This window comes from Thunnus albacares, chromosome 24, assembly GCF_914725855.1.
Source record: "Thunnus albacares chromosome 24, fThuAlb1.1, whole genome shotgun sequence".
Lineage (NCBI taxonomy): Eukaryota > Metazoa > Chordata > Actinopteri > Scombriformes > Scombridae > Thunnus > Thunnus albacares.
Genome location: NC_058129.1, coordinates 902523 through 927800, shown reverse-complemented (window position 1 = coordinate 927800; position 25278 = coordinate 902523). Strand labels below are relative to the sequence as shown.

Here is a 25278-nt window from a genome sequence, read left to right as displayed (position 1 = left end):
TATCACTCCCAAGTTTACATTTTGTTTGTTCTCTGATTCCCAATCTAGTTAAAATAGTTTAATTTATGTCAACTGAATGTCTGGATAATACAGGAGGCATGAAACAACAACTTTAACCGGTATCAGTATTACAGAGAGAAGGTGAGTCTATAAATTACGAGACATTCTCATCATAGATTATTAAATATTTTACAAACAGAATTTCAGTGAATGTACATTCAAATATTGAACCAAACGTTGCCACCAGTGGAAATATGTCATGTGGTCAGTGTCTGAACAGTAACTACAAACTGGTTTGATGATTCTGTTCACAATATAATGTGATGATGATGATTCATTAAAACACGTTACTGAGCTGTTAAACAGCGGCCTTATTTATTCCCACCCGCATTCCGCGAAGACCCGCCCTATTCTGTCTCTGATTGGCTAGTACTCGCTGCCTACGTTAGTTAGGTTGTTTAGGTTTATGAGTAGAGCAGGCGGGTCTTCGCAGAATGCGGGTGAGAAAAAAATAACGCAAACCAACAGCGACCATGTGGTACTGATCTGCTGCGTCATTGTGACAGGAGCAGTTTGATTGGCCATCCACTTGTTTGCCGTTTCAAACTTTTGTTTTAACCGGAACTTGCAGAGCAACAAGTAGTTCATGGAAAAAACGCCTCAAACCTGAACGTCAGGAGTGACCATAAATATACACACAATCACCACTCTGTTTCACTGCACAGCAGCAGCAGGCTGAAGTCTTTAGGTTAGTGCGGTTGATAAAACTGTCGTAAACCATGAAAGGAACGGCTAAACGCAAGGTAAGACAAGCTAACATATCAAGCTTGACTTAATAAGACATCCAACTAACATGTCATTGTCTTTTGAATTGTAAGTTGTAAAATTATAAAGGTGACTCAACAGACAGCAGGAGAGATGTTTTACTGCTGTCAATAGTAAAGATAGTTGTTTCACACTCGCCTGTGGATACAGGAGACATTAGCAGCTATAGTGAGATGTATCCAGCTGGTTTTAACTCTTTAACTTAACATTAGATGAAGTCTCATTTTGACGCTTTAGTAAACTAATTTTTCAGCAAATTAGCGGGCACGCGTACACCTCCTTACTTTACATTACACTGATATTTCTAGATTTATTGAAGAAACGCCTGAACAGATATAATAATTCACTGCGTCATTGGTCATGTTATGTTACTTTGCACTGCGGTACTCTGACGTAGAGAGGAGGACCAGATTAGACTTGCTGGGAGAGAGAAGGGAAACAAAATAGGAAGGGAGGTGTACTTCCTTCCTTCTTTAATGCAAAATGTATTTTTCTGAACTAACTGTATTCATGACATAGCTCCAGTGTTGAGTATAGCCAGGTACCATACACAGTGACAGGGTGGTGGAGAGTGCTGTCTTGCAGACATGGTTCAGAGGGTTCTTTTCAAATACCAGGTTTGTGTCTTGTTGACTGACAGGTGGTGACATCAGGGAGGCTGACAGGAGGAGTCAGAGTGCAGCCAGCTAGGAGAAGGTAAGTCCACCAGCCTTTCACTTGAGGAATGTTTACCTTTACATGCTCTGTTCATTCCTGTTAGCACTCCCTTAACTCATGAATATTTTGGTGATAGAGTCACTCCAAACCCCGTGCCAGCTGCCTGCCCTGAGCCAGCCTACTCTCTGTACTCCACAGACTCTGAAGACCAGGTAATGAACACAGCAGCACATTACTGATGCTGAATGTTCTCTCACGATGATTCCTTTCTTTATGTTACAGGAATTGTTGATTTCCAAAAAATCTTAAAAAAGCTTCTCAACAAAATAGAGAGTATATGATCTGCATAATGTCCTTTGTGTTCAGCCCCAGTATAACAACATTTTATGACAGTTTCATGGTTCACATACGCACATGATATCATTCACTCACTATTCAAAACTAAAGGAGCCTTCAGACGGCAACCTCCATGACTAAAGTCTCTGTTCATCCATAATCAGCACATACTCCAGGAAACCACTAGGATCCTCCACAACTAAGGGATTATTGTGGTCCACCATAACTTGGGTCTTTCTTGTAGGTTTATCTATAATTTCTATCAGTATTAACACAGGAACAAGGGGATATCATTAAAATAGGTCCGACTGGTCAGGAAACCAGATGATCTAAGCTGCTTTATTTGGAGGTCAAACTGAAAGTGAGCACACCTGAAATGTTTCTAATAATCCCTCAGTGTACAAGGAAAAATAGAAGTTACCTGGATGTAACTCTAGTTCTATGAGTACATATGTAGCCCTCTGACAGGCTCATCCATTGGTTTACCCTCTGAGGCACCACCTTGGTACCCTGAGAAAAGATTTTTTTTACTCACTGCCCAATCAGGTGGTAGAAGACATCCAGCACCCTCACCCTAAACAAGCCCAGCACACGCACGGCTCGTCTTCCTTTGGAAACTTATCTGCAAGGAACAGGGGCCAGCTGGGTTTGTAGTTACGGTTAAGGCTAGGCACGTACTCATAGGCCTGGAGCTCCAGCCAGGAAACTACTATTTCTATGTCATATGTACTCCACCCTCTAACAGGCCTTTTCCATACACGCTGGCTTGGCATGACTCGGTTTGACAGCTCAGCACAGCAGGGATTTGCATATCCATTACAACAGAGCTACTCACCTGAAGGTGTGTCTTTAACTGAGGATGTGCTTGTCTTGAGTTGAAAAGCAGCGGGCTGTATACATCATGGCTGTGACTAGTGGTCAAAGTCGTGGATGTAAAATGGTGGATAAAGACATTTAATTTCCTATAAATTCTTCACAATAAAAGCCTACTGTTTGTCAGTGGAAAGCTTTTAATATGAAGCAGCAGCAGGAAAATGTGTTTTCATCAGCAGTAACTTAATACGGCTCCAATACAGCTGAAAGCGATCAGGAAACGGTAAAATAAGGCAGATATCTGAAAGTACAAACAGAAACACAGGAGAGAAACTAAACTTCAAACCACCGAAATTCAGTTAGAAGCTACAAAAGTACTGAGCTGAAGACACAGAGGCTTTTAAAACAGCTTTCTCTCTGGTCTTCACCACAGTCATGAGTTGAGTCTCCCAACACATGCTTGTTTGAGCGGGAGAAGGCGGGTCGTCATGGGTTGGTCGCGGTAACCGAGGCGTTACTGCAACCCGCTTGGAGGTGGGTTGGATGCGCTTTGGCCTTATTCTGGAGATGGTCCATCTAGGAGTTTTTAAAGTTCATGTTGGGCGGGACATTCCTGCACTGGCCGTTTGGCTGTTAATCATGTAGCTACTCTAGACTTTCCAAATAGTGAAATGAGTCATTTTGCAGGGGTGTGTTGCAGCTCCATACAGTCTGCTGACTCCCTTGGTGCATTCAAGAACAACACCTCAACACTTGATCATCTTTGAATATATGATGACTACATCTTGGAGCTCAAGCTGTGATTGATGCTAACGGCTGTTTTCTCTCCTCTCAGGTCACAAATCTCCATAAGGGGCTAGACCGCTGTGCTGCCTTGCTCAGTGGCATCCTGCAGGCTGAGAATACAGGTCAGATGGGTTATTTGAAATAATGACCTTGTAGCAGAGCTACAAGGTCATTAGCAGCCAATAGTTTGCCAGTTGATTAATGGATATTATTATTGTTATTATTGCACACTAAGCTTTTAGCACATCCTCTGTCACCCCTGCATTTATTTCCCTACACATGTCCCTACACATGACTGCTTTGTTTGATTTATCTGCTGTACATACTCCTGTGTGTGTGTGTGTGTGTGTGTGTGTGTGTGTGTGTGTGTGTGTGTGTGTGTGTGTAGAGCCCAAACCAAGCCCTCTCAGGGCAGTGAAGGGTGGAGCAGCCAAATCAAGATCATCCACCTCACTGGGGAAGAAGACCAGCAAGAAACCACCTACAAAGACAGGTGTGTGTGTGTGTGTGTAAGTAAAAGAGAGAGTTTTAGTTTATTGATTTTGATTCTTGACAAATGGCCACTACAACAGCCTATAAGTTATATCATTATTATTCAGCTTTTATTGCTGAATCATGTGGTTTCCTTGCAGCCTGGGTGGATGGAAACCTCTGGTTTAGACAACTTTCATATCAGTTTGGATGCTTAAACCCAAGTGTCACATCGGTACTAGTATCAAAAATGATATATAGAAGCATTTTACAGAGAGATTCAGTCCAGAGTAGAGACTGCAGGTGTGTTATATTGCACTGTGGGAGCAGGTGGATGCAGTATAAAATACTGCAGGTGCATATAATTGCAGTTGTCACATGTTGGCACATTTTCCCCTCATCTCCACCTCCAGATCAGAAGAGCTCACAGTCGGTTCATCGTGGACCAGGTAGCACAACTCCGAGATCTCCACATGTGTTCTCTAGTCCAGCTGCACACTCAGGAGTGACGCTCCATCCACCTAAGAAACACACACACACCCTGCTGCAGTCTCCTGTATCTCCATCACAAAACCAAACACGTCAGCTCCCCTACCTCACTCCCTCACAGCCCCAGCCCTCTACCTGTCCCCCTCAGCCCCAGCCCTCCATCCTCCTCTCTGTGTCCCAGTCCAACTCTCTGCTCCAGTCCCCCTCTCACCCCGACCAGCCGCCTCTCTCTCACACTGACTGTCAGTCTGCTGCACACACACTCTGTAAAGCAGACAGAAGCTGCTCCTCCTGTGATAGAGAGCAGGAGGAGTCTGTGCCCGTGAGAGACACCAACACCCAAAGCTCTGGCACAGATCCACACACGGGTGTCAGAGATACACACTCACACATCCACACCTGCACCATGAAGATGTCTAAGCTGCAGCTGGAGGCTGGACAGGCTGACACGTTCCCTCAGGACACACACAGTGGGGAGGACAGCAGTGCAGAGACAGAAGTGAAGCAGAGGACAGTTCAGTATCTGCTGGGAGAACTCAAGGCTCTGATCGCCGGACAAGGTAACCTGTCTGTCCTCTGAACAGTATGGATCTCTCTGTCTGTAGAATCTGTCTAGTTTCTTATTTCATATCAGTTCATCTGTCAATTATTTTCTTGATTAATTGATTAGTTGTTTGGTCTATAAAGTGTCAGAAAATGGTAAAAAATGGCGATCACTGTTTCCCAAAGCCCAAGATGACGTTCTAACAACAGTCCACAACCGAAAGATCCACAGTTTACTGTCATAATATAAAACAAAATATTCACATTTAAGAAGCTGGAATCAGAGAATTTTGACTTTTTTTTCTTAAAAAATGACTCAAACGATCAATCGATTATCAAAAGAGTTGCCAATTAATTTAATAGTTGGCAATTAATTGATTAATCAACTAATCGTTGAAGCTCTATATCACATGAGAGGTTTTCAGTGGCCTGATGTGGGTGAGACTCAGTTGGGAAACAGTGATGTCATGTATTTCTGTGCACCAATCAGAGTTTAGCAACACTTGAATTAAATGATGACAGATGCAGGGTTGTTTGCTTATGTTGACAGGCCGCTGTCAATCAAATCTGATCAACCACACCTACATTTTTGAGTCTTACACTCTTAAAAAATAAGAATTGAAGATGTTTTGATTGTTTAGTAATGTATATGTAATGTTATGAAGAAACAATTAGGGGCTTTAAATATTGTTTAATATTACATTTGTCTGCAGTTCTGTTTCACAAGGCTGTAACAGACACTTTTTGGGAGCTTTTGTCTCTTTTGTATGATGCAGTATTACTTCTGTGTGTTTGTGTGTGTGTGTGTGTGTGTGTGTGTGTGTGTGTGTGTGTGTCTGTGTGTGTGTGTGTGTGTGTGCGTGCGTGTGCAGGCAGTGTAGCAGAGAGGTTGCTCAGCCATCTGGAGCAGACTGTGTCCTCACCACTGATGAACGTCAGTAGTTCAAACAGTCCGGCTGAGAGTGCAGCAGACCTCCAGTCACTACACATCCAGAACAGTCAGCTCCGCAGGTAACACACACACACACACACACACACACACACACACACACACACTGTGTGATGATAGAGAGATTATATATGACTGCATGTCAGTCTGCTGTCAAGGAAATTATTAAAAAACTCTCTTCTTCAGGATGCAACATTTATTTTGAAGAAGAAGAAAAACATTTGTACAGTTTGTAATCTGTCACCCTGTGTTACTCTGTGTATAATGATCACAACTAAAAAAAAAAGGCAGTGATTGTATGATTCAAATTGTGTGTGTGTGTGTGTGTGTGTGTGTGTGTGTGTGTGTGTGTGTGTGTGTGTGTGTGTGTGTGTGTGTGTGTGTGTGTGTGTGTGTGTGTGTGTGTGTGTGTGTGTGTGCGTGCGTGCGTGTGTGCGTGTGTGTTCCAGGCGTGTGAGGATTCTGAACCAGCAGTTAAAGGAGAGAGAGAAGGCCGAGAGGCAACAGAACATGGAAACACTCTGTGACTCACAAGGTAAAGTGTGTGAGTGTGTTTTATGTTGCTTCCTGTGTTGTTCACATTTAACACTAAAGGTGTTACACGTGACGTGTTTTAATGGTCTCTCCTCAGTGTCGACTCTGCAGGAGGAGCTCACCTCCGCTCAGTCCAGACTGCAGGAGCTCCAGGATGACCTCGCAGAGCTACGGAAAGCCCTGCAGGACACACAGAGCCAGCTGAGAGACAGAGAGGCAGAGAATGCACTCGTGAAGACAGGTTGACACTGCACCACACGCTTACTGACATCACACTGTCCACACACTGTCAGCCAATACACCTGCATATTTACTGTATGTTAGAGGGATGAATCCACACGTTCAGCCACAACAGTGAACACATCTGTGCATGTACATGTGTTATTGTAGTGACATCATACGTGTGTGTGTGTCTGTGCAGACTTGGAGGCCACTAGATGCAGGTTGCTGCACAGTGAGAGAGAGAAAAGTGAGCTGGCCTCACTTGTCCAACAAAGACTAGAAGAGATTGAAAACCTCAACAGGTACAGTAGACCTTAATGTGTGTGTGTGTGTGTGTGTGCGTTGTTCTCCTCTACCACAGCAATGGCAGCTAAATGAGGGGATCTTGTGAATAAAATAGACTGTAGCAGAGACGTTTACCAACAGCCTCCCTCCCATGTTTCTTCTGTCTGTTTCAGGATTCTTCAGCGCCGTCGCGATAGCTCAGTGTCAGACGCTTCACCAACAAAGCAACACTGTAACCAACACCAGCACAGACAGGATCCACCGGAGCCCCCCACAGACCGCATCACCCAGTACCTGATGTCTCTGGATCAGCTGGAGCCCACACACGTTGCTGACCGCAACGCGTGCGTGGTGGCTGCAGAGAGAGAAGGAAACGCAGCAGATGAAAAGAAACTGAGAGAAACATCGACACATCCTGACATGAGGTCACACCGCCTCGGTTCAGATGAAGTCCAGTCATATGGGCGGCAGATGGGGACGGAGCGCAGGCGGTTGTTTGACTCGACGCTCTCCCAGAGCGACGTGGAATCTGTCACGTCCGAGTGGAGCATGAGGTCAGGGTCGACCTTTGACACCAGAGACGAGGCGGCGTTCAGAGACGGCCTGGCAGCTCTGGATGCCAGTATAGCCAGTCTGCAGAAGACTATCAAACTGGATTTGGGGAGATGATATGCACGCACGCTTCACAGCTTGACTTGAAATGAACTACTCTTTGCTGTTGTGTTTGTAATGTGATACTGTATGATGTAATGTGATATTTTAAGATTGGAAATAAAGGATTGTTTTGATTTAGTTTGGTTGTGATGGTAACGCAGTCTGCTTTGTTCCAACTGCTGCTGCATGTCTGTTGTCTTGCAGGAGTCGAATCAAATCAATCAATCAATCATCAAACATGAGGATCAGGCTTTGTATGTTCATATTCAGTATAACTTGTGTCTTAGAGTTTTGGAGGTGCTTTTATTCTCAGACACACATTATTGTTCCAAGCAGAGAATAAAGGTTTTAATACATGTCTGGAGGGGATCTTAAAATATTGTAATAACAACCAGCCCAACCCTTCAACCAGCAGCAACAACAACAAGGCCAAAACATCATGGCCTGATGGTTTGCAAGTATTTTTTAAGTACTTTTATTAAATTATATAAACAATAGCTTGTCTTTAATTCTTAATTTTCTCCTCAAGATCCCTCACAGACATGTTCTCCTGCTGGACACCAGATGTCTCCTCCTTCACTGTAAAGTCCAGTCTCAGTGTTTGTGCTCTGGAGGCTTCAAGTCTCTACATCACTTGGCTCCAAACTAGTTGTGATGTCATAAATGATGCTCACATTCAACTCAGATTTAAAGCAGATGAATGTGAGAACAGATAAAACTGCACATACATCATTCTCAAACATCACAGTCAAGGAACAAGAAGAAAAAGATTTTTGAGTTGAGGGGAATTAATGTTATTTAGTTGAATCACTTCTTGACCTTGGCAGCAGATGACAAAAACTAAATCTCACCTGAAGGTTAGACCATCTGCTGAGGAAGCATCACAACGTCTACTAATGGCTCTTGATTTTGTGTCTGATATATACAGTCTGCTCCTTGGAAAACTTCATTCATTGGTCGGTCGGTCAGCTTTCTTGTGGTTAGAAAGCTTCTCTGAGCAGCAGAGAATCTAAACCTTTAGCTAGTGACATTATCAGCTACACTGTGTGAACAGTACTGACATACTGAACCATGTTGTCTCTTGTCAGGTCTAGATGTTCTTCCTGGAGGCAGTTTGACCAAAACCTTGACATCTAAATTGATAACAATCCATCACAACATTACTAAATCAACGACACTGCACATTGTAGCATTTTTATGAAACTGCAAAATGTGTTTTAATAGGAAAAGAGGCAGACCCAGAACATGGTATAGTATACAATCAGTGGTCAGATGCAGCAGTGCCTGGTGTAAGTCAGTCTTTGGCACACAGTGCACATTCCCAAACAGCTGACATAGTGTTTAGAAAAAGAGACATGTTTTCAGCATACTGTACAAAGAGTCCTAAAAAAGCCTACAATATACTTTATAAAGTTACACAACAGCCAGGACTAATAACATTCATCTGCTCTAACACATAAATAACAAATGATTTCAATTGAGAAAAGCAACAAAAACACTAATCAATCATACTATATTCCCTTTGGTAGATCAAGGCTAGCAAGGAGTTTTCAGTTTTTCTGTTCCTCCCTGCTGAAGGACGGCAGATCAGCACACAACACACACCAACAGCTACACACACACATAAACACAAACCTCACAGCCCTTGAAGTAAGATCCAGTCAACGGCAGCACTAACTGAATGAAGATAAATGTTCTAAATACAGAAATACATTGCAGGAAATAAATGTACGTGTGATCTTAAGTTGAAAAAAAAGGCTTTAAAGGAGCAGTCTGACATGTTGAGAGTCGGATAACAAGGTCAACCTATTTTGATTTCAGCCATCTCCATGACAACTGACAAAACTCCATCTGCTGATGAAGACCATGAGCTGTGGTCCAAAGCTCCAGAATAACCTCATAAGTGGACCTTGACCTTTTTTATCCAAAAAATATAAGTAAATATAATTTTATTTCTGTGCTTCTAATAGTCTAATAGACACACGGTTAGCTTAGCTTAGCACAAAGACTGCAAGCAGAGGGAAACTGCTAGCCTAGCTCCATCAAATGTGACAATGAGATTTAAATAATGTATCTTTATGTAAGCTCATCACCACTATACCCAAGAGGAGACATTCATCTGCAGATGATTTTCTCAATGAATCATTTTGTCTATAATATGTCAGAAAGTAGTGAACGATGTCCATCAGAATTGCTTTAAGCCCTTTAAATGTTGTTTTGTACTATCAACATATATTCAGTTTACTGTCACGTATGACACAGAAAAGCTTCAAGTCCATGTAACCAGCAAAATTAAAAATAACAAACCCTTACTCCTTTATCAAAACTGTTGCCAATTTATTGTCTCTTGATTGACTAACCGATTCATCCACTAATCCTCAGAACTCTAGATGTGTGCAAATGACGGGACTTTAGAGAAATGAGCTGGACACACTGGAAATGTCAGAAAATGAAGTAAACTCAAAATGTTTAGTAAAAAACATCTAGTGTTGAATATTTGCTCTCTCACTGACAGACTGTTGTGGTTTAACTGGCGCATTATTTCCTGTTAGTATTAAACTGTAAACTGTGTTAAACAAACTGCAGAATACTAGAAATTATTGCAATGAATATACAGCACATACTGTATACAGTTAGTATGAGGTGTGAAGTTGGGACACAACTGCTGTGTGAGAGAAGTAAAACCATAAATATCTGTCCAATAAATGAACATTCACTGTGTAATTAAGATTCAGAAGATTTTGAGGCGTAAAGTGAAGCTAAGCTACGAGATGGAATACGGGGTCAGGGGGTGTGTGTGACTGTAACGTTGGTCTCCGTTCAGATTCCAGCCAGCTCCATGTGCTGATGAAGACCGTGAGATGTGGTTGAAAGCTCAAACACTAGTAAGTGGACTTTTGAGTTAAGATGATTGAGTCAAACAAGAATAAACATGTCCTGGATCTCCATAGTAGTGACTCTAGATTTGACAGAAAATGTCAGACTGTTCCTTTAAAAGCGACATGCAGGTGGACAGACTTGTTGCATGTGTCCGTGAGGCCGTGAGGCTGTGAGGCTCCGTCCTCTCGTCTTTATGAGCCGTGGTACAGGTGGATGCTGCTGGCCACCGCCTGGTTGTACCTCTGCTCCGCCTGGATGCTGCTCTTGTACTCCAGGCGGCTGCTGTCGGTCAGCTCCTCGGCGGTGTCTCCGAAGCCGTGGTAGTGTCCGTAATGCAGGAAGTCCCCGCAGTCGGCCCCCATCAGCCCCCACCAGGCCGGCCGGTGGGACACGCAGCTGCTGGGGCTCCCGGTCATGTGGAGGGAGCCGCACATGTCGGCCGAAGCGCGCTGACCGGACGTGGCGGCTGCTGTCTGCTGATTGGCTGGAGGGCAGGACGCTTTGTCGCGTGTGGGGAAGCTTTGCATCGGTGCGCTGTGATCCTGCTCGGCGGCTGGTAGCGTGTGGTGGTAACTGTTGGTGACGGCTTTGGTGTCGACATCTGCCGGGTTTAAAAAGTTTCAAAGTAAAATCTCCTCATGTACACAACATGTGACACTTCTGCTAAGTTATCCATCGCATGCTTTCTGTGTGGTCTGACACTGTATCACACGGAAGCTATCAGAAAAATGAATCCTAAAAATATCACATGACCCTCTGGTCTCACCTGAGCTGAGCTCCTGTGCAGACTCCATGTTCATGCTGTCCAGCTCCTCACCTGCGCTGCTCTGCATCTGCAGCAACACATCTGCAACACAGAGATGATGGAAACAAATCATTAAGGAAAGTAGATGGAAATCATCATACAGTAGTGATGATGATGATGTTGAGTGGTTAATTACAGCCTTTTAAAAAGAAATGAATCATTTATTGTCGGGGGGGGCTTCCTGTTTATGGCCACAAGTCAGAAAATTTAAATCAACATAATTTGATTCTTTCGGTTGGTTTGGTTAGTTGGTTTCAACCTCACTTCACACGTTGATCTTTTAACTACTACTATGCTTAGAAAAAGACGACTACTTGCTCTCCGTTACCTCTCCTGGCCTTCTTCATGTGACCAGCCTCGGTGGCGGTCAGCAGCCTCTTCCTGCTGGCTGCTTTGCTGAGCAGGCCCTGACCGTTTCCGTTCTGCGCTCCGTTCACGTGGAGTCCGCTTAGTTGCAGCAGGTGCTTGTGGGCGTTGGAGATGAAGTGAGAGCAGTCGTGGAAGCCGTGAGCTTGGGCCAGGTCCGCTGCCGTCTGCCCGCTGGCATTCCTTAAACTGAACGAGAGGGGAGAGTGAGCGCGTTGCTCTGCTGTTCAACTTCCACAATATGTCATCAGAACAGTTTGTCTCTATCTGAAGCTGCACTAATGACTGGGTGAAGGCTTACACTCTCAGTTTGAATATTACAGTGGGAGATAATCATGACTCATCAAATCAAATCAGTTTTGTTTGTTGTTTATTGTCAAAATGTAGAGTTGTGGTTATGATAATCTCCCCCTGCAACACATTCTAACTTTACTCACATTTAATGACTAAAATCTTACATCTTAATAGTGATAATAGAATCAATAGAATGAAGGCTTAATATTGATTACATTAGAAAATATCAATACAATTCAGTTTACAATTTAAAATATCTTCAAAAATTCAATATTTTGTGATTTAAAATGTTTATGAACAAAAACTACAAATGTATTAAACACATTTAATTAAATAAATGTAAGAATAATATATCATTTACAGATGACAGTGATATTACCATGAATCTAACTCAGATATCAGTTTAACTCCCAGAACATTTACATAACATCTGACATCAAATGAAATGTTTCCTAACAGGTTCTGAATTGTCTGATATTAACTGCCTTCCTCAATACAAAACAATACAATATAAGAAGAAACAACAGATGAAGATGTTTCATTTTAATGTTGTTTAAGTTTTAGTTACTCAATTACATGCTGAGTTTAATGAAGTATTGTTAGATTATAAGATGTTCAACTGGAATTTGGGGGGATGGCTGACAGAATTTTAAAATTGTCAACAAATCCCATGAAAAGACCAAAAACAAGTCCACTGGTTCCTACTGGAGAAAAATCTTTCAAAACAACTCACAAATATAGTTTGATTGTTTTTAAATGGTTCAGTAATGTCCTAAAACAGCTGGTGACTGTTTTTAATAAACATTACTCAAACAAGAGGAAATCTGTGGGGACTATTTTCAGCAGTGGATTAATCCAACTTTGGTGCTGTTGTGAGTATTTCTGGTTGTGTGTGTGTGAGATTGAAAAATAAACAAGTGTTTGTGTTTATGATGATGAACAGTGTGAGTCATTGCTGTGTTGGAGCTCTATGACACAGAGGATTAAGATGTATCAGGCTTTGCTTTGGGTCTGAACATGGGATTTTATGGGAATAGCAAAAATATAGAATTACAACAAGTCGTTTTTCTGGAGCTTTCTATTGCATCTCACAGTCTTCAGCAGCACATAGAGTTTGCTCAGTTGTCATGGAGTTGGCTGAGAGGATGCTGTATAAGTTATTTAACCAGAAGAGGGCCTCACTGAGATGAAATTCACTTTTACAGGCTGTCCTGCCCGAGACAGCAGCACCACATACTTCTCTTATGTGTGTGTAAATGTGCCGAAATCAGTGGCGGTAGCTTTGTGGAGGCTGGCACTGACGTCAGAGTACTGCAGCATCGCCCACTTGTTCAGAGTGGGTCTGACAACGGTGTGGTGATGTGCTGCAGTGAGTGACCAGGGAGTGGCAGCACAAGGAACTGGGATTAAAAATGCCCTCATGCAACATTTTAAGTCATTATAATACTGATGTCTCATTTGTATGTCACTTGCTGCTAGTGATGTACTGTCTTTTTTTAAATACACAACTATAAGATTAGCATTCCAGCCAGGAGTAAGCAGAAGTCTCCAAACCCCCCCCCATGTAGAATATCTGCTCCCCAATCATAAAAATAAGTCAGAATATAGGTGGGAGTGAGCATTTAAGATCTGTTGCAGACATCAGACATTGTGATACTAATGTGTAAGAGACACAAAACATCATCATTCTCTCTGGATGTTTGTATCAAAATATATCTGATGGCCACTTCTATTTATTTCCTTCACATATTGATGGTGGACAATTTCAGAGGGAAAGCAGAAATCATTTTTCTTATCTAACCATCACATTAACATGTGTGTGTGTTACAATGATGAAAAGAACAATGCTGTACTGTGTGCCCTTGTTTGAGTAATCTGCTTCATCTACTGCAGTTTTTGCAAATTATATGCAAATTACATATATGAAATGTATACTGCATGCCTGAAGTATATTGCTCATATATAAAATGTGTATTAAAGGTCAATAGTAAATGGTTAACAGAGTCATAAACATGGCCACAGTTCTTCATGAGGAAGCAAACTAAAGCCAGTTTCAACCACTTTATGCCTGGAGGAGAATCTCTCATACTCTACTATGATTTTGTGTGGAAAATCACTTTAACAGTGACTAAATAATACACATGAATGCTAACCTCTATCACCTGCACCTCTGTGTTACACAGCATCACTAACTAATAGTGTGTAGTGATAAAAGACTCTGCATTAACCATCACCACACTCAACCATGAAATATTCAAGGCTGTTATTAAATAATAGTTATGGAGTTTGTAAGTACAGTGAGTGCAGAGAGAAAGTTTAAACTATATACTAAGTGAGAGGAGAAGGGTTTCAGGTAGATGGTCTGAAGTAGCTGCTGTCTGGATTATGAAGCCTATAACCTGCTTGGAGGAAGGTCAGACATGCTTTGACCTGACTTCAGAGATGGTCGATCTCTTAAACTTGGCACGTTTAAACTGATGGAAATGGAAATCAACACGGCATGGTTTGACTCAGTGGAGCCAAACATGCCGATGGAAAAAGGTGAACGTTTCCCCTGAAGGTCCACAGTTATCACAGATGTCTTTAAACCTGAACTTAAAACCTGCCTCCTCAGCCTCGCTTTTGATTTAGAACCAAACTTGATCTACTTTATTTCATTCACTTCTTTTATTGTATTTATGTTGCAGAATTTGACATTATTTTCCCTCTCATCTATTTTATCTACTTTTTATTTCAATCCACTTTATTATTTTGATAGCCCATTTAATTTTATTACATTTTTATAATTGTTATTTCTCATGTACATTAGTCTCAAATACTGTTTACTGTCTATGTTTGTTCTGTCTTATTATCAGCTTGTCAGTCATCAGTGACTAACCTGTACCGAAGATAATACACAAATAAGGTTTGATTGATTGACAGTTAGTTCATGTGACGACGCCCAAGCCAGCTCTGTTTACCATTCACTGTGTTGTGAGATGCAGATAAAAGCTCCTGAAAAAGGTAGTAAGCAGACCTTTGAGTTTGATTATTTTGCCATATTGTCAAAAATGAACTTCCATGTTCAGTTTTCCTCTACAGTAAGTAGAGTTCCTACCTACACGGTATCAACATGTCATCACTTAACTAAATCTAAGCCTGTGTATTAACCGTCATAAAGGTTGTCATTCAGTAAAGAACCTGTTGAAGGAAGCATTTCATTTCATTCAGCTCCTGACATGCTTTGATTATTTCACCCATTAATACAACAGAATAAGCTTCCAGCTGAGACTGAGCTTCCTGTGATTTCTACAGTAGTTCCTGAGGCAGTTTACAGTTAGTTAGCACAGTGGTTTTGAATGTCAGCACAATAACAGTTAGTTGTAAGCTAAGCATGCAGGTCTAGACATGACTATCATCATCATCATCATCAAGTGTTTTCTTTGCATTGAAACCAATCACTGCAGGAAATACCTCGCCAGTTTGCCAGTTGCAGAAACTGTAGGAAGCGATAGTGAACACTCATTGCCACAACTGTAAGATGCTCGCTGATGCACGTGTGGCAGATTCTGCAGTGCCTATTTGGATTGCTCCCCCCTTTTCTGGGATTACTCGAGAAAAATCATGTTTATATTCAATAGCTGGAAAACATCAAAACGTGCAGGGGGTTTGTCTCTGCCAGCACAGTGGTTATCCTTTCTTTACATCAAAAGCATATGATCCAACAAGCAAATCTGAATATGTACTTCACAACTGTAACACAGGACCAATTAAAACAGTGTCAAATTGAAAGTAAACAGGTAGTACAAGTTTCTACACACCCTTGTTGACTGAAACACCCCGAGGCTGAAAAGCTCATGATGTGGATTTACTGACACTAACACAAACTGACTCAAACCACACTCATTTGATTTCTCTTGAAGTGAGATCCAAAACCAACTGCACTCAAGTGATGTTCATGTGAAAAAAAAAGAGATATCAGTGTAGTTAAATATTAGAGCTGCATTCATTTTTTTAACCACCTGAGGGCAGCAGAAAAAGCAAAAAAGCCATCTGACATATAATCACATATGAAATGATGATGGTGAATATATGTAGGTTGAGTGGACTTCTGTGTTCACCAGTGAGTCTCTAGTCTGATCTACAATAAACACAAAGTACAGCTGAGGCTGCTGGGAATGTCAGTAGTTTTGTAGGCATTTAGTCATAAACCAAAGCATTGTTCAAATTTTAAAAAAGTGACCTGATGATGGTGAAATGTCAACCTCTTGATGGTGCAAGAGGAAAAGTGAGAGGATCATCAGGATGAGTGAGATTCATCCTCTGGCCACTATGCAAGTCTGTATAAGAATTGTTGATATATTTCAGTCTGAACCAAAGTGGTTACACGATGGACACACCAAGACAACGTGGTTAAGAATATTGATACGTGCATAAGACAGTTGTCATTTTCCTGTCCAGCGCCCACGTTGTTAAAATAGCAGAGGCACTTGCGCCCATGGGTGTGTTGCTCTTAAGTTGTGGTCAGGCACATTGTTGGTGCATTGCTATCTTGAGGCCGCAGAGAGCGATTGCGCAATTGACCAACAAAAACCTGGACTGAAGTCAATGGTGAAATGTTTGACTGTTATTTTAAGGAGCTTTATCAAGACAGTAATATGCGGCTACACAGGCGGCTGCACAATATACACTCTGCTTGTTACACACACAGGACGCACAGCAGCGCACAAACATGCAAAAGATTACAAATAAAAGGATTACAATGTGAAAGAATATTATTGTGTATATCAGCATATTTTAAAAAATACATGTCATAATGCTTAGTCATAATATTTATCAGAATGAACTAATTGCAGTAATTAGGGATTAAATTGTTTAATTATTTGACCAAATCGTGGCGATACACGTAGGTATTTAAACAGACAGACAACAACAGATCAGACACAGATCAACTTTCCTGCTGCATCAATACATGATGACATGAGGAACACATGAGGAAATAAATGAGGAAATAAATCCGCACAGCTTCTATCTGCTGCCAGCAGCAGGATCAGAACCTTGGAGCTGACCAAGTCCTGATAACTGTGTTGATGATTTTTTACATGTTTAAAATTAATGATTTAACAAATATTCTTTAATATTTTTGAGAGTACAGTGATCAGGTTTCAATACTTTCAGCAATTAAAACTCTGCTGATTTGACCTGTTACTCCATGACTGAACAAAACGATTTTAAAGAAACCAAAGCTGTAATTTAAAAAAATAAACCTTTTCAAAAACCAAACGAAGATAAATTTGCAACAAATTAATGAACAGGATGTTAAACTGGTGGTCTGGGGCCACGGGAGGGTTCAGGAGCAGCAGTGTGCTCGTTATGGATCATGCGCTTTAACTTTGCGCACCAGCAGATCCGTTTCCTCTGTGTGTCCCTTCTCACTACTTGGTAAATACACCATCATAATAACAATCCGCCATGGTGCAAGTGCACCTGGCTCTTAAAGGGAATGGGAGATGACACTCTGGTTTATTGCATGTTACACCCAAAACACACCCATGATTAATTAAGAGACTATGGACAACCCCTCTGAACCATGCGCCTGGCGCAGCCGCCATTTTTCCGCTGTTAAAATAGCATAGGTGGATTTGGACACACCCTAACTGCACTTGCACCATGCGCTTCAGACCGTGCGCTTTAGATCGTTAAAATAGAGCCCCAAAACTATAATTTAACCTACAAAATATCCAAACCAAGAATAAGCAAATAAGCCTAAGAATCTGACCAGTTATACGATACGATGGACACATTTTAGTCAAACAAACAACACATGAACAAAACAGGAACAAACAGAGACGAAACACAATATTAATGTCTCGTTTTTCTTGTGGTTATTGGATGGGGTCAATTTTGCTGTGCAGCAGTGTCTGATTTTCAAGAGAAATCAAAATTGTTTCCCCTACACCCAGAAACCAAACACGTTGTAAATACAGCTGACATGAACACCGTTCCAAATGAATGCATTCACTTTTTCATTTTAATGACATTGTTAGAGTTCTTGTTTGCCATTTTTTTTTAAAACTCTAAATCATTTTTGTGACACTAAACTGCAGAAGAACATCACAAACAATAAATCTCACCTAAAAAACTCTGAGACATGGTCAGTGTTTGAGGTTTAGAAATGCTTCAAAATGAGAAGAAACATCAGAGGTTTTACACATATTTTGAAGTTATAATTTCTCACCGAGTGAAATCCTGGAATCTCAATAAATTTCCGTCAGTGTGCCACAAGTAAACAGAAACACATGAGCTTTTCTGCCTTTGTATAATGTCTACCCTCTCATTCCAATATCATATATAACATATGAGTAAGTACAGTATTTTACCTGTGAAGCTGTTAAAAGAAAATACAACATGAACAAATAACTGTCCAACTAAACTACAACTTCATATCACTGTATAAAATATGACTCTAGTTGTATGAATCCATTTTCAATCAGCAGGTTTGGAAGGGAACAGGTAATGAAACATCTGACTTATTAAAGTGATTTATTCAGTCAGATTGAAGAAGATAATTCCACCTGTTCCCCGTGGAGTTTCCTTTGTTTCAGGACCTCTCTAACAAGAATGTCAGTAACACTTTGGATCATCACGAATGAAATCTGGAAGTGAATCTTCAGGAATCACCATTCTGGTTAATGGTTGAGAACCCACATTAACACACAGCAGATATCATTGTGCTTCTATCATTAGGAGATGAATCTCAGCTATCCTGTTCCCTGCCAAACAGCTGATATGACATTAACAGAGACATAATGAAGACAGAAAAAACACCACAGCAGCAGAGCAACACAATACTAATGCTACAGTGCTAAGAAATGTGTCAGCATTTAACAATATTATATTTATATTATATTCAGATGATCTATTTTACTGTGTCAACAGTTCATGGCTGTTTGACATTTGAATGATGACTGACGTGTGCTGTACTGACATACTATCCTTCAGCATCAGATTTTTTTTGTGATGTGCTGTGATTATTCTCCATCAAACCTGGTGAGGAGCAGATTGGAGCAGCTGTGTGTGTGTGTGTGTGTGTGTTTGGAGCTGCAGCTGAGCAGCTCTGTTGCTGTGGTTCAACACTGGACATGTCAAGAGTTGCTGCTCAGAGGTCAGACTGCAGGATACTTACTGTGGTTTGGCACCTGCTATCAGCAGGACCTGGATGCACTCCAAGCTACCTGACCTGGCAGCCTTGTGTATGGGAGCCTCGCCTACAAAGTCCTGGAAATACATGTAAAACACTGTTATATAGGTAAGATTAAAGGCCATTACAAACACAACATTACATATTGAAACATGAGCAGCATGTCCCTAATGCTAAGTAGACAGTTTGAGAGCAGGGACAGTTCATTGTTTTGCTTTATAATAGATTTTAGCAGAATGTGGAATATCCATACATAACATTCATCCACATGTCACTTCATTTAGTTGAATGTAATAAATGTTCTGATCCTTGAATTTACAGGGATATAACATTTATATTTCTCCACTACATCACTGCCAGTGGTGGAAAGTAACAAAATACATCTACTCAAGTACTGTACTTGTACTTTACTCTGGTACAGTACTTTCATTTTGTGTTACTTTATATTTCTACTGTTCAGAGTGAAATATACTTTTACTTCACTACATTTATTTAACAGCTACAGTTACTTTACAGCTGTTTTTTAAAAGCTGTAGTGAGCATATTAAACATGAGGCATTGTTAAAAGTACATTTGACAACCAAACAGTAAATAGAGTAGTTCAAATTAGCTCCAACCAACCGACCAACTACAACATTGAAATGTTGCTTTCATGTTTATGCATCAATAAAAATAATCCAATAATATCATGCGTAATTATTCCATGAAGCCATTCTGAGTGATGAGTACTTTTATTTTTGGAACTAGAAGTAAACATTGCTGTTAGTACTTACATACTTTTATGTAAATAAGCTGAACGCAGTGAATTCAGGACTTTGACTTGTAATGGATTATTTTCTACATTGTGCAATTATTACTTTACTGAAGTTAAAGGGGACCTATTATGCTTTTCCTTATTTTCAGTCATATATACATGTTACAATGTCAGATGTTCATATTAAACATGGCCAAATAATGAGGTAAACGTATGTGGAAGTAATCCCTGAGAGACTTCAGACTGCTCTCAACACTCAGTTTCCGACTGTTTTTTCTACTTTCCAGACAAGCTGATGTCAACTCATGACGGATTTCTTTATATAGTCATCTGCTCCACACACAGTATGCATGATGCAGGCAGAAACTATACAGTCAGAAGAACATTTTACTAGTTATTACCTTTGTTATTTCCTGACATCAGACCTGTTCTACTTCAGTCGGCTTTTTAGCACATTTCACAAATGTAATTTACACCACTATGTCACACAATAAGCAGGTAATGAGCGTAATATTTACCAAACACAGATGCTATTCAGTTCTAAAACAGATCTTTTGACAAAATGAAAGCCTGCCATGAGAGAAACACTCGAACATAACAGATGAACTAACAAATCTATTCAAGCATCCAACAGACAAACAGTTAAGGATTGATTTAGTGTAAAAAGATGTTCATGGTGTAATCCTGCAGATAAAGACACTTCTCATAAACATGTAGAATTGTAAGTTAGTAGATGATCTACCATAGGTCCCATTTCCATACACAAGACCACACTAGTGGACAGTGTTGGTGCCATTCAAACTTCATCAGATATTCAATAATAAAAATACAGTAACAGATCCAGATGTGACACATGTTGAGTGTGATTACACACTAAAACATCTGACTGACCTGCCTGTTGACGTCAGCTCCAGCTTGAGTCAGCCACACCACACAGTTAGGATGTCCTCCGAACGCTGCGGTGTGTGTTGGTGTCTGGTTAAAGCGGCTGGTCACCGTGTTCACCTCGCAACCCACCTGCACGAGGTGCACCACACACTCCAGCTGTGTGTACAGAAACACAGATGTTAGTGTTGGCGAACAAAGGATCTCAAATCAACAGGAGGGTCAGGTTAGTGAACCGTTAAACGATACTGATAGGAGATTTCTGGTGGGCACTGATTCATGTTGTAAGAAATCACCCATAATGTATGAGGTCGCCCCTGCAGGTGAGAGATGCTGGTGTAATAAATCACAAGGAGACTTTAGTGTTGTTGAAATGTCAGATGTGTTAGTTAGGTTCATGTTTTTTCAAGTCTGTCTTAAAACTAAACTCAAACGCCCATGATGTTATGAAAGTCTAATCAGTCGCTGACATTTCTCTTGTTCATACCGACCACCCAGCATAACACAGCTGCAACATAAGAGATGTCTTGTTCCATGAAAAAAAAAAGGCATTTTTAAGTTCAGCTGAAGTCAATATGAGGTGTCATCAGTCAGACTTTGGATATCTTCCAAAGTTACTGTGTTTTTAGTGCAATATTACTCCTTTGAGTTATTATCCTTTCACCGTAGCTCAGCAACCAAACTCTGTATGTGGAAACAAACGGAGAGAATTTTATAATAAAAAGACTTTGGAAGACACCCACGGGATTTCTCTCATATTAGCTTCAGCTGAACTTCCCAATGTATTTACACAAAATGACGACCTCCACCAGTTACACTGTGTAACCCAGGTTACAAATAGAGCAATAGTCATACATATATATATATACACACTATATATCATATATATATACACTAATGAAAAATAACTAATAAAAATACATAATTCATGGCGATAAATAATCTATAGTCCTAAAATATATTAAAATCATAGACTATTTTTCATTTAAATAAGAAAACTTTTTTCTCTGACGTTCTAAGTGTTATTTTTGTGAACATTCAGTAACTTTGTGTAGATTAACTAGATTGTAGATTTTAGATAAAATAGGAGCTTTATTTCCATCATGCTGATCGAGTTTTTTCCACCCTGCAGATTGGACAAGAAGTTGGATGGTTGTGTGTTTGGCCTGGAGACAGGAGCACACACACATGACATCAGATGCTGAGCTTGTACACACACACACACAAGGATTCAAAAAGAAACATCCCAGCCTCCGGACCCACTGCGAGGCTTTGACTTACTGAATGACTGCCGATTTTTCCTCATTTTCAGAGTCGACTTAATTGAACTGAGAGATACTAAACTGAAACGGAAACAGGATATCCTGTTGGAGTACAACATTGTACAACTGCCAGTGTTATGCTTTGTATAGCCTATATCAGCAATTAGGTTCAACCATAGGACAGTTTTTTTTAGAATTTTTCATTGCAGGGCCAGGGAGGACAATGGTATCAACACACCATTTCTGTTCAGTTGCCAACCAGGGAAGAACAATCTGTTATAGCTGCATAGGCTAAAATTGTGGAATTCACACATTAAACTTTCATCTCTGGTAGGTTTATTAGACTTCATTTCAGCACCATTCACTGTTTAAATAGTTTGGTGCATCTTTTGTTTTAATACCTCTCCTCCTATGATGGCAGTATGTTATATTACAATAATTGGGATTTACAGGAGCCTTGTGTTTATTTTGTTATCTACAGTAGATTTGTGAAAAATGATGTTAAAGTTTTGATGTAAACTATGAAAGTCAAAACTTTCATCAGGGGGACAAATATTTTTGCTGCAGGGCCGGATTTGGCCCACATGCCACCATTTGCCTACCACAGGCCTATATTTTGAGTTGAATGGTCTATTTTATGTTTTTTTCTTGAAAAAGGGGCAATTTAAAGGTTCAAATTATCTGAAAAAAGGACTGGAAGAAGATACTTACCCTTCACATGAAACAATAAAAAAGTCAAAGGGAAAAGAGCTCAAATAAAAAGGTTTAACTTGTTAAATTAAAGTTCTTAAACTAAGGAAATATTATTAACTTATTCTAAACAACCAATTATTGTGAATACTTGTATATGTTGTGTTAAATATATGTGTGTTTAATGTTTATTAGTAAACTGACGACTGCTTTCAAAATTTTACTTAAGTAAAAGTACAAAAGTATTAGTTGTGAAATTTAATTTAGGTATCAAAGTTAAAGTACTCAATATGCAAAATGGCCCCACACTTGGACCACAACTAGCAAATATTTTCATTTTTATTGTTTTCTCAATTAGTCAATTAAATGTTTAGTCAATGAAATGTTAAAAAAATGTGAAAAAATGGCATTGATAATTTCTCAGAGACCCTGACGTCTTCAAGTTGGTTGTTTTGTCTAAAAGGCTAAAATGTTGTTATGTCATATATAACAGGGAAAACAAAGAAAGAAAGAAAGAAAGAAAAATTAACTGGTAACCATAGCAGTGGAATAAATGTAGTAGAGTAAAATGAAATGTAGCGGAGTGGAAGTATAAAGTAGCATCAAATGGAAACACTCGAGTTAAGTTTAAGTACCTCAAAAATTATACTTTAAAACTTTTCTTTAATGCTGAAAATATCAAGCTTAAAGAACAGGTTCGCAATTGCTCAAGTCTGATTTACAGGACCAGTATGTAGAATTTAGTGGCATCCAGTGGTGAGATTGCAGATTGCAACCGACTGAGTACCCCCCTCTCACCCCCCACCAAGCGTGTAGGAGAACCTACGGTGGGCACGAAACCCGTGAAGAACACGAAAGGCCCTCTCTAGAGCCTTACTCTAGAGAAAATATTGAATATTAAATTCAGTTTCTGATCATATTTCTGCCAATGCCCTAAATCTTACTTAAAACAGTCACATGCCCAAATGAAAATTGACATAATCGTTCCTCCTGTTCATATTGAAGATCCCTTTATAATGCATTTATAATGTAAGTGATGAGGGACAAAATCCACAGTCCTCCTTCTGTAAAAAATATATTTAAAAGTTTACCTGACATGACGCTAACATGAAGCTTCAGCGTCAAATCAAGTTGACATCTTTCAACGTTACAGTCTTTTTAGTGTCAAAGGCCCTCTTTTTGTTACTATACTTCCACTACGGCTCAACAGGGAAACACTGTCCAAGGAAACACAAAGAGGGAATTTGATGCTAAAAAGACTGTAAATGTGTCAGATATCCACTTGATATGACTAACTCAGACTGCTGAAGACTCATATAAGCTTCACATCAACTTTTAAATGCATTTTTTCACATAATGACTGTGTGGACACACTGTGGATTTTGGCCCCATCACTTACATTGAAAGCACATTTGAAGGGGATCTTTAAATAGCCAGTATGAACTGGAGGAATAATTACAGTGAGACTATGTTTTAAGACACAAAATTGTGAACCTCTCCTTTAAAATGTTGCGTTTGTACTAGAAACTTGTGGCCAAGTGTCATCATCAGAAAACTCCCACACCTTACTGTTCCTCCAACATAACTCTCAGTAAACACACTGGGATAAGTTTATTTTATACAGAAATGGTTACAATAGGTTTTGGACTCGGTTAGGTTGGTGTTATTTTTAAGTGAAAGCTGTACGGACGTGTTAACAGCCATGCTTACTGTATCATTAACTGAAGCTAATAGCGGTTACAGTATGGTTTCCTGATTTACAGTGCTGTTTTGGCGCCTGAATAACTATTGGCTCCACTAGAACCAATGAAAAAGCTGCAACCCGTTACTTTATTTATTTTTTTCCGTCCAAAATGACCTTTATTGCGCAGACACAGCCAACAGTTTTACAGCCGCTGAGCAGCAAACCACACTCACAACACTCTAGACTCAATGCTGCATACGGCTTCTTGACTAATAACACTGCATTTACACCACATATCAACGTTTTAAAAAGGCTCATACTAGTCGCTACTGTCCACCGCCATGTTGTGGTTGAAAACTCTTCTGGCAACAATTAGCGAAGCCGTGATTCAAGTTGTGGTTAAATTAAGTCCTGTAACGTTATACTGTTTTGCATGCAAGACGACAGTAAGAACAATATAGAAAACACCCCCCAAATGAGTTTTACCCCTTAGGAAGACTGCTTTTAGTTAGGCAAAGCTCTTAATCTATCTGCGTTAGTAACTTAATCCCTACCTGTCCATAATGAGCTGCCCAGTGTATGGGGGTCCATCCGTAGCAGGAGTCCTCAGTGGTCAGAGGAGCCCGGTGTGAGAGCTGCTCTAACAGTGACGCCAAAGCGCCAACATCTCCGTCCCGGCAGGCGCGGTGGATGGGAAACTGGCTGGTAAACACCTCATCACCGGAGAAGTCTGGTTCTAGTCCCACAGACATGAGTAAACTGTGAAAGTCGGAGACACAAACGTTCCTCTCAGGTGTTCCCGGTCCCACAGAGCAGACGACACACGGTTCAAATCATAGTTCAAACACAAAGGAAGAAGAGGAGGCCGGCTCTGGCTGGCCGGAGAAGAACAAAACCCGGACTGGAGTCGGGCT

General features: G+C 40.4%; 2 protein-coding genes across 3 annotated transcripts; one reads left to right on the top strand and one right to left on the bottom strand.

The window, feature by feature from the left end:
* Window positions 1-18: 18 nt before the first annotated feature.
* ankrd10a (ankyrin repeat domain 10a) lies at window positions 19-25232 on the bottom strand. 2 transcript variants are annotated; one of them, XR_006400782.1, is made up of 7 exons: window positions 24919-25232; window positions 20735-20887; window positions 19075-19166; window positions 11578-11804; window positions 11211-11291; window positions 10250-11045; window positions 19-30 (listed from the first exon to the last, which is right to left on the bottom strand). XR_006400782.1 is itself a non-coding variant. In XM_044344259.1 (6 exons), exons 1-6 carry the CDS (start codon window positions 25114-25116, stop codon window positions 10636-10638), a joined length of 1161 nt encoding a protein of 386 aa, XP_044200194.1. In that variant the 5' UTR covers window positions 25117-25232; the 3' UTR covers window positions 8759-10635. The 2 variants fall into 2 exon arrangements, 1 of the variants encoding a protein (XP_044200194.1); XM_044344259.1 differs by lacking the exon at window positions 19-30 and having other exon boundaries at window positions 8759-11045.
* Window positions 507-7702, top strand: ccdc14 (coiled-coil domain containing 14). The gene is made up of 11 exons (XM_044344251.1): window positions 507-803; window positions 1466-1521; window positions 1619-1694; window positions 3467-3539; window positions 3806-3910; window positions 4302-4937; window positions 5793-5931; window positions 6319-6404; window positions 6501-6644; window positions 6825-6927; window positions 7084-7702. Exons 1-11 carry the CDS (start codon window positions 780-782, stop codon window positions 7577-7579), a joined length of 1938 nt encoding a protein of 645 aa, XP_044200186.1. The 5' UTR covers window positions 507-779; the 3' UTR covers window positions 7580-7702.
* Window positions 25233-25278: the final 46 nt, after the last annotated feature.

Excerpts from the sequence above, each read along its gene's own strand:
- ccdc14 (XM_044344251.1), top strand. The coding sequence starts at position 780 with ATGAAAGGAACGGCTAAACGCAAG. Across the intron at positions 3,911-4,301 it reads GAAACCACCTACAAAGACAG|ATCAGAAGAGCTCACAGTCG; the intron begins GTGTGTGTGTGT and ends CTCCACCTCCAG. Across the intron at positions 6,645-6,824 it reads GAATGCACTCGTGAAGACAG|ACTTGGAGGCCACTAGATGC; the intron begins GTTGACACTGCA and ends GTGTCTGTGCAG.
- ankrd10a (XM_044344259.1), bottom strand. The coding sequence starts at position 25,116 with ATGTCTGTGGGACTAGAACCAGACTTCTCCGGTGATGAGGTGTTTACC. Across the intron at positions 19,167-20,734 it reads GAGCTGACGTCAACAGGCAG|GACTTTGTAGGCGAGGCTCC; the intron begins GTCAGTCAGATG and ends ATGTATTTCCAG. Across the intron at positions 11,046-11,210 it reads TGCACAGGAGCTCAGCTCAG|ATGTCGACACCAAAGCCGTC; the intron begins GTGAGACCAGAG and ends TAAACCCGGCAG.